We start from the raw sequence: 12,763 nt of genomic DNA, 5'->3' as shown, positions 1-12,763 counted from the left end.
TACTTACAGACACGGCTCATGAAGTGTTAAAGCTCTATAGCAAGGGCTGCACTTTACCATATCACTTGCTCCTACTACATTAGCTGCTTTAACCCAATATTACATTAATTGACGTGCGATTACCAACTCCTACAACATATGTACCACCATACCCACTTGACCTCAGAGAACATACATTTTGCTATTAAACTATTTTTAGTTTTCTGCCATTATATTGTTGCCATCTCCTAACTGTAAACACTGATAAATGAACTTTGACATTTCCAAATTTTCTGACTTTGCTTTCATATTCCACCTATTAAGACTATGCTACCATTTTGTTTTATTAAAGTACTCATTTAAAGTTTCAGGCTTTCATTTTGATTGATTTTTATTTTCCCCATGTTTTAAGTCCCATCAGGAATAAATGTACACACTGTATAGGTGATTCGGTTGATTTCGTACATATGTAACCTTGGATGCAGCCTTTCATGGCTGATATGGACACCTTGGTTGGGCAGTTGACCTACATGGCATACAAACTATAAATAAACCAACATATATACTTGTGTCTGAAGAAGGTTGTTCAAAATGCTGCCACTAAGCATGTTTTTCAACCAATCGCATGCAAACACACAAACACTTGAAGTAACTTGATGTTCACAGACAAGAGCTCATAAACATGACAAACAGAAGAGGACAATAAAAAAATTTCCACTTTCAGAGCTGCATAGAGTTGTTTTCTGCATTTTTGTTATAAAAACTGTTTCTGGTTACTGTCTTTGCGAACTCGCACATTCTCCCCATGTCTGTGCGGGTTTTTTCCATGTCTATTTCTTGCCACATTCCAAAAACATGCCATTTAACCGGCTATATAAGAATCTCTGTTTCTATGTACATACATATATTGTGGTCCCATTAGTGGCAGAGACAAGTCAAAAGAGAAGCAGTTCATCAAGAGTTAACAGATACAGTTTTAATTCAAAATGGACACCAAGAACAGTTGGAACAGGAAAAACTGGGCAAGAGAATAACATCAGATATTGTGATCATGCCTGTAAATTGCACACTATCCATAACACTAAATTTACTGGTTCAACTTTTTTGACAAGATACATAAAAGGAGAAAACTGCAATTGAAAGAGACTTAATGAACACAGGAATTAATGTATACTGGGAATATCAGCACAGGAGATATTAGACCTTTAACTAGTTCAGATAACTACAAGTTTGCAAGAAACACACCAAGGATATCAGCCACTAACAGCTTAATAATAAATGCTTGGTACATAAACAGAAATTAGTTCTTAAAAAAACTAAACAAACGGCGCATAATGAATATAGCAAATGGTGACAATCTTCAGGCAAAACTGCCCAACATTCAACAGTAGTCATTAAATATAAGTACTTGCCATCCAGTAGCTTCAAGTAGGGTCTCTGCAAGGAGTGTCAGTTGGGGAGTTCTCCTCAAGGGTAATCTTTCTGCACTCTTTTTGTATTCTCTACCTGTCCTCCGGAGTTTCATCCGCAGTTCCATGCCATGAAATCATGTGTCAGCTGTAGAAGGGTGCACTCAGCCTCATTCTACCAAAGATCTAACATCCAACGAAACAAAGAAAGTACACCTAAAAAGGCTTAATCAAGCAAGAACGCAGAATTAAAAACTTGCCAGACTTGCAGGGAAATGCATCCACAAATTTTCACAGGGGACCATCAAAGCACTGTGGACAGTGTGAATGTAATACACATCTACTGCAGAAGGCACTCTCAAAGACTGACTGATATGTTAAGTACTCAATATATTTGTTATACTTTCTTTGAGGATGCCCTCTGAACTGTGACTGATAGGAGATATCTCAAGCAGTATCCAAGCAACTTCAAAGGGAAGAAGCATCTATAAAACAAGGGCTCAGATGGCTGAACTAAGGAGCAATGAGATGCCAAAAGAATCCCAACTCCTGAAATCAATCCTCAAGTGGAAATCATGTTTGGCCAAGGTGTAAACTAATAACTACTTGAATGCTGCAGAAATGCCAATAATACATGCAATTTTTTTTTCTTTGGGGGGGGGGGGGGCTCATTCGTAAGCATTACACAAATATGGCTACTTGAACCAATAGCTCAGAATAGCTGAGGTTTAAAGGTATGAAATGATGAGCACCTGACTGCAAAATAAATATTCAATGTTCCTTTGGGTAGTGGTACTTCAGGATCAGTTCCCAGGCCTCCAGTGTCTGGCCAGCTTCTTGTCATGGTCAACTGTGCTGGAGCGCATGCCTGCAGAAAGAGTCATGGTACTTCCTCATCATCCGGGGTCTGATGATTTGGAATATTCAGAGGCAACTATATCTGACACACACAAGAAAACTGAGTCCACCCTCTATCCATATCTACTCCAAATAATCTCTCTTGATGTCAACAGTCTTTTGAGGAGCAGCTTAGAATGGTATCAGTCCCTTAGATACACCTCATAGAGTTTCAGGGGAAGAAGCCTAAGGAGTCTTAGAACAACTCATCACTGGACCCAGTCACTTAGGATATCATCAAGGCAACCTGAAGAGACTAAGTCAGCTTAAAGCACAATTCTTTGAGAAAGTAAAACAATTGCAGTTTTACCATCAGCTGTTGATGCTAAAACTGATCTAAATCAGATATATGAAAAAAGATGGTTCTGAACTACAGCACCCTATAATACACACACACACACACACACACACACACATGCACGAGTGGGACTTTTTAAACTTAGACAAATAACCAAGTCAACAATTTAAAGTATGAATAGTCAAAGCATTTAAAATTCTTATATGCATCAAGAAAAGGAATACAGCAAGGAATAAATGATTGCAAGGGTTCAGCTAAAAGGATTTCTTTATGATGCTGGGTACAAATCTCTCCTTAGCCACATTTACAGGAGCTCCACCTCACCAAAGGTCTGTGCTATATTCTCTTGCATATGGATCAGAGGACAAGCTCACTGTCAAAATCTTCAGCTCATTCCATCAAACAACTAAACCCCGAGGTTCTCCTGTAACTAACTAAAATTTTAATATATGCTATGTCAAAACATTTTTGATAAACTCCTTCCATTCCTTCTTTGCTCGTAGGAAACGTTCTAGAGAAGATGTCATGCTCAAAAGCAAAAGATTAATAAGCACAACTATGGACATGGTTAGGCCATAAATTAGAATGATCTTACATTTAAAGTTGTAACAAGTCCATAAAATAAAACAGAATCCCAAGCAGTTCACCAAATGAATCCGGAGATGAGGTAAAAAAAAAAAAAAAGCAGATGCACAAAACAATTAACACAACAAGTCAAATGAAAGGCTTTCAAGTCACCATCAAATCTATTATGCCTACTTTGCCAGTAGTAAGAAGCAAATCCATGCCTGCAAGAGTCTTCTAGTTCTTCTACACATAGACAACTATCTAAGTATAGAAAAAACAGGAGACTCGTACATTACAGTGCTGTTGGTATCACCCAAAAACAGCTGCCAAACTTGCACGGTTCTGAATTTAAGCCGATAAGGATCATCCTACAGTGAAAGTGTTGATTTTGCATAGCAAAGTGAAACTACCCTCGTGTGTTTCCAGAAGAATCTAATGAATCAGCATTCATCCATTATGACTATCAAATGCATCCTGTAATCCCTGCAGTAGTGGCAAAGGACAAATTTCTTGAACTGTAACCATCCTGAATTTCTTATGACTGTTAAATATACTTAGGTCTACAACTTGTCCATTCTTCAAAATGGACCACAAATAGAATCTCCCAAGTCCTTTTTAGCTGTAGGCTCCAATACAACCATTCCCTTTTGGAGTAAAAGCCAAGTTTCTGAAAACACCTGTTGAGCTTTCATCTTATGCCTTTGGAGTCTATATTTTTCACTTTAAAATGATCTTCAATATCACCAAATGTATATCTGCACAGTAGCCATGTGGCAAGAACTAAAATACAAAGTTCCTCTATGATACCAAGGTCTTTTACATTTAATTTTGAACTGTAAACATTTTTAAATCTACCTTTAGACCTTTCTACAAATAAGACCGAAGACCAAACTCTGTCTTACAAAGATGACTTTTTTTTTTGACAGGCTGGGAAGGTGACATTTCTCAATACTTGTTTCAACAGAGACAAAACCAATGTTTAAACATTCATCTGTTCCATTGTAGCCACTCAAAGTTCTCGTATAGCAGGACAAAGACTACTAAAACAATAAGAATCACGTATCACTATAAAATCCTGTCTAAAAGATGGCTCCCCAGGTTGGGAATTATTACAAGATTCATCTTCCCAATTAGCTTCTGACAGGAACATATCAGATTCCTCAGTCTCAGTACAAAATGAAGACTCATAAGATGAGGAGAAATCTCCTTTGTCTAAAATATTTTCCATGATACAGGTGGGCTTCTCCCCAACCAGGAAATGGTGAGGAAGAACACTTGGGAAAAGGCACTAGATATCAAATTTATTAAAATGCTTATATCTAAGCATTGCATAAACAACCAAAAGCAAAACAGAGTACAATAAAGTCAAATACAAGTAAGAATGTTATAATAAAATACTACAACATGGAAAAAAATCAAGGAAAAGCCTATATAAACAGATATCCCCGAATGACAGAAGAGATGAAATCATGAGCCAGTGTATGAAAATGGACATTGCTAAACACAAACAGTATTTATCAAATGTTCAACAATACATCACAAATGCCAACTGGAAAAGCAAAAGGAAAATAAAGAGAAGTAGGTCTTGAAGTCAGTTCTCAAAACCTCTAGAAGTAGATGCGAGTGATGATCAGTCAGGAATGATACAAAATGCTGGGGAAAACCACAGCAATCCAGTAAAATAGACTGCAAAGCAGCACAGATGTAACTTGCACCATTTTCAATAGTCACACCAGTTACATCCTTAAATTTGTAAGTCCCTTTTTTTTTGCTAATGGCTCCAAGAATAAAGCAAATAAAGGGCAAAGCGGATACCAATACCAGTTTCTTCTGTTCAAATGTAACTAACCTGAAAGAATTCTCACACATTAATTCTTGCCTCTGACTCTTCATACATCCTCCTCACAACCCTATTACTAAGTTAGGGAATGTAAATGTTACCTTTGCCATACTTAAATTCTCAGATGACTATCAAATGCTTTCTCTACTTCAAGACACAAAAAAACAATGTGTTCTTACACTCTGCTTCCCTCTACATCATAACAGTACTCCTAATGTTGTCAAATGTTTGCCCTCCCCTTTACAAAAAACATCACCACATATCTCTTTGAATGTTCTCATCTAGAAAACTAAGATCTTCCAGGCTGCATGCAGGCAGTAAACAATGTTTTACAATATTTCTTAAAATAATATGAAAGAAATTGCCACTAATATATATATAGGTCCCAGGATTAAAATCCATCTGTATTCTTTTAGTTTCAAGGGCATTATTTATATCCCCACCCTCTAACAGAAGGTGTATAGAATCTATAGCCCTAAATTTGAATGTATGTCCATTTCACAAATCCAAATATGTACACACAGCATTTTATCTCTAAGCTCTAATATCTGATTTATTATGTTCTGTTCTTTCCTTCAACTTATATGTACCAAAGTTAGATGAAAAGTCCTCATATTCCTATAGGCAAAGTATGGTCTGTTGCCTAAACTAGCTTTCAAATCATCACTAGCCATAAGAATTAGCCAGTTGTTACTAATAATCTGCTTATTAAAAGGTGTTTCAAATTTGAATGAAGTTACATATCTTATATGTTTTTCTGTGTAGTGAATGTATCATCATCCCTTGTCTCAGGTATGGAACTAAGAGAAAATCTGTTTTTCCGAAATCTAGTTGATAATATCCCCATAATTGATATCTAGATAATGAGTTTAGAAATAACATAAACTCATCCATAGATTCTATACATCCTTCTTTGGGGATATGGGATATATATATGCCCTTGAAACTAATGAAGAAAGATGATGGATTTTTAAGACTGGCTGGTGATTCACCTCTGGCCTAAACAGTATGGTTAACCTATATATATGGAGAATGTACTCATGTATTTATTGAGAAAGGATTTATTTTAAAGCTTTGCTCGTTATTTAAGTGGTTTTTTAATTAATCTGATTTTTTTATTTATATTATGGCTCTTGTGTTTTTGAATATATAAATTAAACACATTTGAGCAACATAAGATCTGGAAGAAAACCGTCTTTCTCTGGACAAATTTACTACCTATACTTTGATCTGATGCAACTGTTGCAAAAATAATCTAGATTTTTTCTTTTTATTAATTACAAAAGTTTCACAATTTATCAACAAATGTGACATTTAAAAAAACAAGTGTGAGATGCTTTGGAATTAACAGAGTATGAACATCAACCTTTTCTGAATATATGAAATTTGAATGCACAGGTTAGGGTAGGGAAATGACAAACAATTGAATTGATGTAAAAAGACTAATACTGTAGAACTGCAGTAAATAAAGTGAAACTAAAAACAGAGGAGGTAACACGAACACACTTCAGAAATAATTTGTGATGTTATCAGTAGGCACACTTTAATCTAAAATAAAACTGGGAACTGCAAGTTGCTGCCAAGGACACGTGGAATGAAAGACAAGTACTAACAGACAGATATGCATCACAAAGAAGACACAGGTTCAGATATGAAAGGTAACATATATAAATAGAAAACATGGTAGAAAAATTTCAGCCATCCTGTTTAAATAAGTACTGAACTCCCATCCTCGCAAGAAACTCGGGGGTGATGTGAAGAACTCTTTGGTCATTGCTTGTGGTTATGGACTGGATTAGGTGCCACTTTCCAAGGGCCAGCAAAAGACAAATCCTGACTTTAAAGTGATTTGTCACTATTATTAATTTTGTGGTTGCTTGCTTTATTGTTGTAGTACCCCCTACTGTGACTTTACTATAATTGTTTCATGTTTTGCAATCCTTTTCCCTGGTTTATGTTTTTTTTCATTCTATTATGCTCTGCCTCTATACATTTATTTCTGGAATGCCCTCGGACCTTTGACATCAACTGATTCCTCTAAGGCTGTCAGCTCTCTTTGTGGAAGCGAGTCTGATGACTGGGATGTTTTTCCTAGTGATAGCAGTGATGTCCAACTTGTTGGTTTAACTTCTGATGTTGAAGCTCAAAATCCTTACAAGGATAACTCTTACTTGAATTCAGAAGGAAGTTCAGGAGACAGTGATGTACATTTTGATGACAATGTGGCCTTTCTATACCACAGCAAAAGGTGTTTAAAAAATCATGAAAAGTATGGATTTTGCTAGAATACAATGAATTTCTTTTTCTGGTGATTACTAAAGTGTGAAGTGGTATTGTGTTAAAGTTCAGCATGTACATGTGCATGTGTCTAAAAACCCAGTCAGGGATAGTCAACAATATTCTGGCCCATTCACAGGTATGCACAGCACAACTGTCATCATATCCTGAGTTAGGCCACCGAAAACAATACATTAATATTTCCATAGCAATAAAACACACCATTCATGCTTTAAAAATGATCCACAACAAACAAGGCTACCGGCAGTACAACACACAGATAAAACCTATTACACCACTACACACAAAATAGTAAAATACCCAGTGCAATACTGATTAGTTGTCAAAACTGAATTTTGAATGCAGTTACATTGTTTTAAGTCTGTTACAGTTGAAGCCCAGGAAAAAATAAGAGTAAGTCTCTTGAAAAAAGCCTGCCATGCTTCAATATTTCCATCTCTACTCTAGCACTATTTACCCTGCATGACATTATGCTGGGGTTTTAACGGAAAAATAAGTTTTAGAATGCCAGCATAAACTCTGACTTGACAGTTTCATCTAGGAAATAATTAAACCAAGGAACACACACAACAGTTACCACTATGGTAAGTGATAATGTTATTGCAATTAATGCAAAACAAAACCAGAACATAAAGTCTGACAAATCACTTTAATTATTATAGCTCCATGTAGCGAGTTCTAAGACCATAGAAGACAATGGCGAACATTTTGCTTCGAATACAGCAATACAACTAAAAAACATGAAATCACTTACACGCCTGAATATACTTTGATTGATTGAGTTTTCAGTGGTACACCATACTGTTGTGTTTCTTCAGCGTCATCAAAAAATGTTACCACATTTCCTAAGCCATCTGGCTCAGAGAAGAGGTCAATTTGACAAATTCTATAATCCTAAAAAAAAAAAAAGAAAGAAAAAGAAATTCATTATCAGACATGGAAATGATCAGATGTTGCAAACATTGCATTACTAGCATCTTCCTCAACAACTAGACTAATGCACAACTAAAAAAAATTGTTACACAATGGAAGATGGTTTCTTAATTGGGTGAGTTGAGCTGCACTCTTCAATGTTATTTGAAGCTTCAGATTTGAGAACCATCATTTAAAGTTTATCAGTATATGACATATGAGAGTACTCACCATTATGACTAGATCCTTGGTGAGACCACTGGCAGGATACAGAACACCTGGGTATACCCCCCTTGTGTTTTCTCAAGCATAAGTTCTTAAAAATGAAACTTAGATGGAATCAACAGATGCCTCTTTGGAATAAGTACAACTTTCCTACACCAGATCTAAATCTGGCAGTGTAACTCAAATATGATAGTTATGGAGTTGGCAATGAGTTTCATAGGTAGCTGTGGAATGGATCCCCCTCAATCTCCACTTATAAACTGCATACCTATAAACACATCTCTTAACAAGATAGTGCTAAGTCACACATGATAAAAGGCACTTTTACCTAGCGTGTTCACCTAACAAATTAGCATGAGTCCTTGGGATCCCCACTAAAGACCAACACTGAAACATGGCACTGCAGTTGCAAGAAAACATATCAACATTATAAGAAGATAACATTTTCATAAAGGAGGACCTACCACTACAACTCTGCCAGAGGTAACATCTCCAATAAGAAATACTGGAAAGGAATAATATATATCATGCAAAAGGTCCTCTTACAGACAAGGTTAATTAATGAATATCTGTAAGGGAAATGCTCTAGTATTAAATGTTTAGAATTCAGATATGTGGAAGTATGCAACCAAAAATGAGAAGTCAGTGGGTGACTATTCTTATTACAGACTTGTGACAACTCAGGTTTATGAACAACAAGTTAGGTAAACTGTGTGTGCAGTTATCAACTTCATTTAGAATTCTACACTCAAAATTATGTCTGAAATCAAAGAATCAAAACACAATACAAATTTTAATTTCACTATGGTATTTACACTGACAAGGAGAAATTTGGCCATGGCACCAGAAATGTCCCATACCCCCCACCCAAAAGTGTACAGAGGTATTTTATATCCACCTGAGTTAACACCAAGTGAGGCAGATAGTTTACCATCTCATCCAAAGGCCAGCACACTCATGAGTACAGCATTCCTCCCCAAATACTGCACTGTGATGTCAGTACTAGAACATTAATTCAAGTGGTTGGAGTGGGAACAGAACCTACAGCCTTCTAATTTTCCAATACCAAAGGCAAATGTGCTGTTTAGAGACTAACGCAACACATATCCTATCTTACTCTGGGAATTCACTGCTGTGACCAGAAAAAACGGGTAGAATTCCATGCAGTCCACCAAAAGCAACCCAAAAAGTGAGTCAGAATAATCCAAAACGTAGAACAGTAGCCTCAAATTAGGATGCCCTTTAAAGACAATCCTCCTAATGGAGGTCAATCTCTGGTACAGATATTAAAACTATGCCTTGTAATGTTTATTTAATTTTATTTACATAACTGGGTAAGCCCATTAGTCACAACCCCCCCCCCCCACTCTCAAGGGTGTCAGTGGAGAATTAAAATGCTCAGTGTCGCACAATTTGTAAGTGAAAACAGAGGGAATTAAACCCAGGACTACATGGTGAAGCTTGTTAGCAGCTCCCAATCTTAACCCTCTCTGCTATAATGAAAATAAGCCCACAGAGAAGTAAAAAAGCAACCAAGATCCTCCTGAAGCATGTACTGCAGCAGCCAATTCTCTGGAGTTATCTTCTGTCACTGTAACAAAATACATTAGGTAAACCATCTGAAGACAATTTTGTTTTCTTTTTAACCACTAATCTACCATCCTTAGACCTCTGCATTCATAATCGTGACTACTCAGCACATGCATTTTCAATAGCCCTACCTTTTCGAGTCATAAGTGTGCCTGGCTGTAGACTGTGGTTATGATTACGGATGACATTTAACAGAGCACTGGGCTCACAGTAACTGGGCAGCCCAGTGATGCATACAGCTAAATGTGCACAAAAAGTTGAAGATTCCATAAAGCTAGCAAGAGAACTTCTACTCTCTAACAAGAGAAATGCGCCCCCCCCCCCCAATGATATGGGACAATAAACACTTGGTGCTTTGTTCCAACCCTCCCCCAGTTGTGAAGATACTAGCTCAAGCTCATTAACTAGTGCCATCATTAGGAGCAAAATACCTACGGCAGTAAGCCACAGAATCTGTTTTAAATGGCAAACCCTCCTTAACAAATGTAAAGAAATGAACAGCCAGTTTATATTCATATTTTCACAGACATGATGACCTAAACTCACAGATGAAGATAAAAATCCAGGACAGGGAGGGTGCAAAGAAAAGCATAAAGCTGGGTAAGCTTGCTAAGTTCTAATACCCCTAAGGGATGAAACAAAATTTAATTTGAAGATCGAGTCAGTTCTTGTAAATAACAAAACAATGCTCTACTGCCAATACAAACAGATCCTACAGCTTGGAAACTGAATTGAGGTGAGTCAAAGAAGAGTGTCTTCAAGGACACAAACTCCAGGATATAGAGAGCCAATAGAAGAGATGAACATTACATTTTTTAAACACTGCTGTTAAATCATCACTTAAAACATAAACAAGCATACATTAATAGAAAACAAACCATCCTAACATTTTCCATTTATATACATTCTACACCATATTATGTTTTCTTTATTACAAGTCATCAGTTCAACATTATATAGTGTTTTCGATTCCAGGATTCCCTTAAACCTCACTCCTCCACTTGAACATTATTCTGCATATATTTCCCATATTTTCCATTTATTTCTATGTAATTTCCTCCTTCCAATTTATAAAGATTTCTCTTCCAGTCCTTTTATCTATTTTACAACATTCAGTACTTCAAAAGAGTGGTTTAGACTCAGATTTCTATTTTCTACTAACTGCTTTTTAGGCAGCCCTCAGAATTAAACTATGTCTAGGCAAATCAGATCCTGTGTCCCAGCTCCAAAGAATCATTAACTTACAGCCATTTGCTCACCCAATCCCAGCTCCAAAGAATCATTAACTTACAGCCATTTGCTCACCCAATATTTCTGACAGAGTACTCTGTAGGGAATTTATAAAATCTGCCAACTCATTACACTCCCAAAATATGTGCTCCCAAGTACCTCTTTCTTTACCATCACACCTCCAACATTTGCCATATACCTGAGATAAAATTATTTGAAGTTTGCTTGGGGTATAAAAATACTTAAGCAAATACTTCCAAGCAAGTATCCTAAACCTTATGGACTTTCTATAAACTGTCATTCCAGTCGCTCTTCCCAATCTGTTCTAACCTGCTATGCTTGATTCTCAAACAGTTATGGAATATTTTAAGTGCTGCACTAATTATCCCTTTTAACTTCAGTTTCTGTTCTACATTTTATTACAAACTCTACCAGAGCAGGTCTTTCACTTAGAACTCCACTGTCTCTGTACTTTGCCCTTACTATGATATCAATTCTTGACAAGGAAAACAGTCTCTAATCTGCAGTCTAGATGTCTTCTTGGCCTCATCCCAATTTACTACCTTTCCCCTCTCTAGTCATTTGCTCCCAATACCTTGGTTCCTTTGATATTTGACAGTAAATTCCACTCCCCTCCTGCCTAACTTCTGTATACCCGCTTGCAGCCATCCCTTATGGCAAAATCTCCCTTCTCCATTCCCATGTTGTCTTAGCTCTTGTAATGCTTTCTGCAACTTTATGAATATAATATCCTGTATGGTGGTTATTTTTCTCCTTAATCTGCATTTAAATTCTATTCTTGCCCTATTTCTTGACCCCCCACTTCATCATCACCCCTTTCACTTTGAATTATTACCAGTGTGTGTATTATACACAAGATCTTTAACTGTACAGCTCTAAAATACCCCATTGAGGTCAGGTGGTCTTAAACCACCTTGTTCTATTAAAAAGATCAACTTATTCCACTTAACTCTTTCCCTCCCAGAACAATTCCCTCAACTCTCTATTATTGCCCACAACTTTTACTCTGCTTGAAAAAAATATGCCTGACCTATACATAAAACTAACAAGACTAAAAACATATTTACTTGTATCTTACTATTTGAATCCATAAACAATAGCTTCCAGTTTCTCAGTTTTGTATCATCTTTTGTTTGGTCTTTTCCCACAAATCCTTAGCTGAAGACTTTTTTAATCCAAAGTCCTAAATACCACTTATTTCCCCATAAATGTGTACTGGTGAACCAAAGTCATATATGGGTACATAATTTACAGCTATAGTCTGTTTTAACTTCATTAATTTTATATCCTGAAAAGACTTGAAAACTGCCTCACGATGTTGCACAACACAGAAGTGCCTTTTCTAGATTTATCAAGTACAAAATATCATCTGCAAATAAATCCAAGTTTTCTTCATTACCATACCTATTATATTCTTGAATTTGAGTGGCTCTAAATATAAAGCAAATAAAAAGGGGGAAGAGGACACCCCTACCTGGTTCCTCTGTTCAAACACAA

General features: G+C 36.5%; 1 protein-coding gene across 2 annotated transcripts in view; it reads right to left on the bottom strand.

The window, feature by feature from the left end:
• LOC122796436 overlaps positions 1-12,763 on the bottom strand; it is a 2,401,740-nt gene that overhangs the window by 584,344 nt on the left and 1,804,633 nt on the right. For both annotated transcript variants that reach the window (XM_044064916.1, XM_044064908.1), the window contains exon 8: positions 8,043-8,182. In XM_044064916.1, coding sequence (XP_043920851.1) covers positions 8,043-8,182 — 140 coding nt within the window. The remainder of the gene's footprint in view (positions 1-8,042; positions 8,183-12,763) is intronic.

Source organism: Protopterus annectens, chromosome 1.part0 (genome assembly GCF_019279795.1).
Source record: "Protopterus annectens isolate FY-2018-M chromosome 1.part0, PAN1.0, whole genome shotgun sequence".
NCBI lineage: Eukaryota > Metazoa > Chordata > Ceratodontiformes > Protopteridae > Protopterus > Protopterus annectens.
This window is presented reverse-complemented; position numbering and strand designations above follow the sequence as displayed.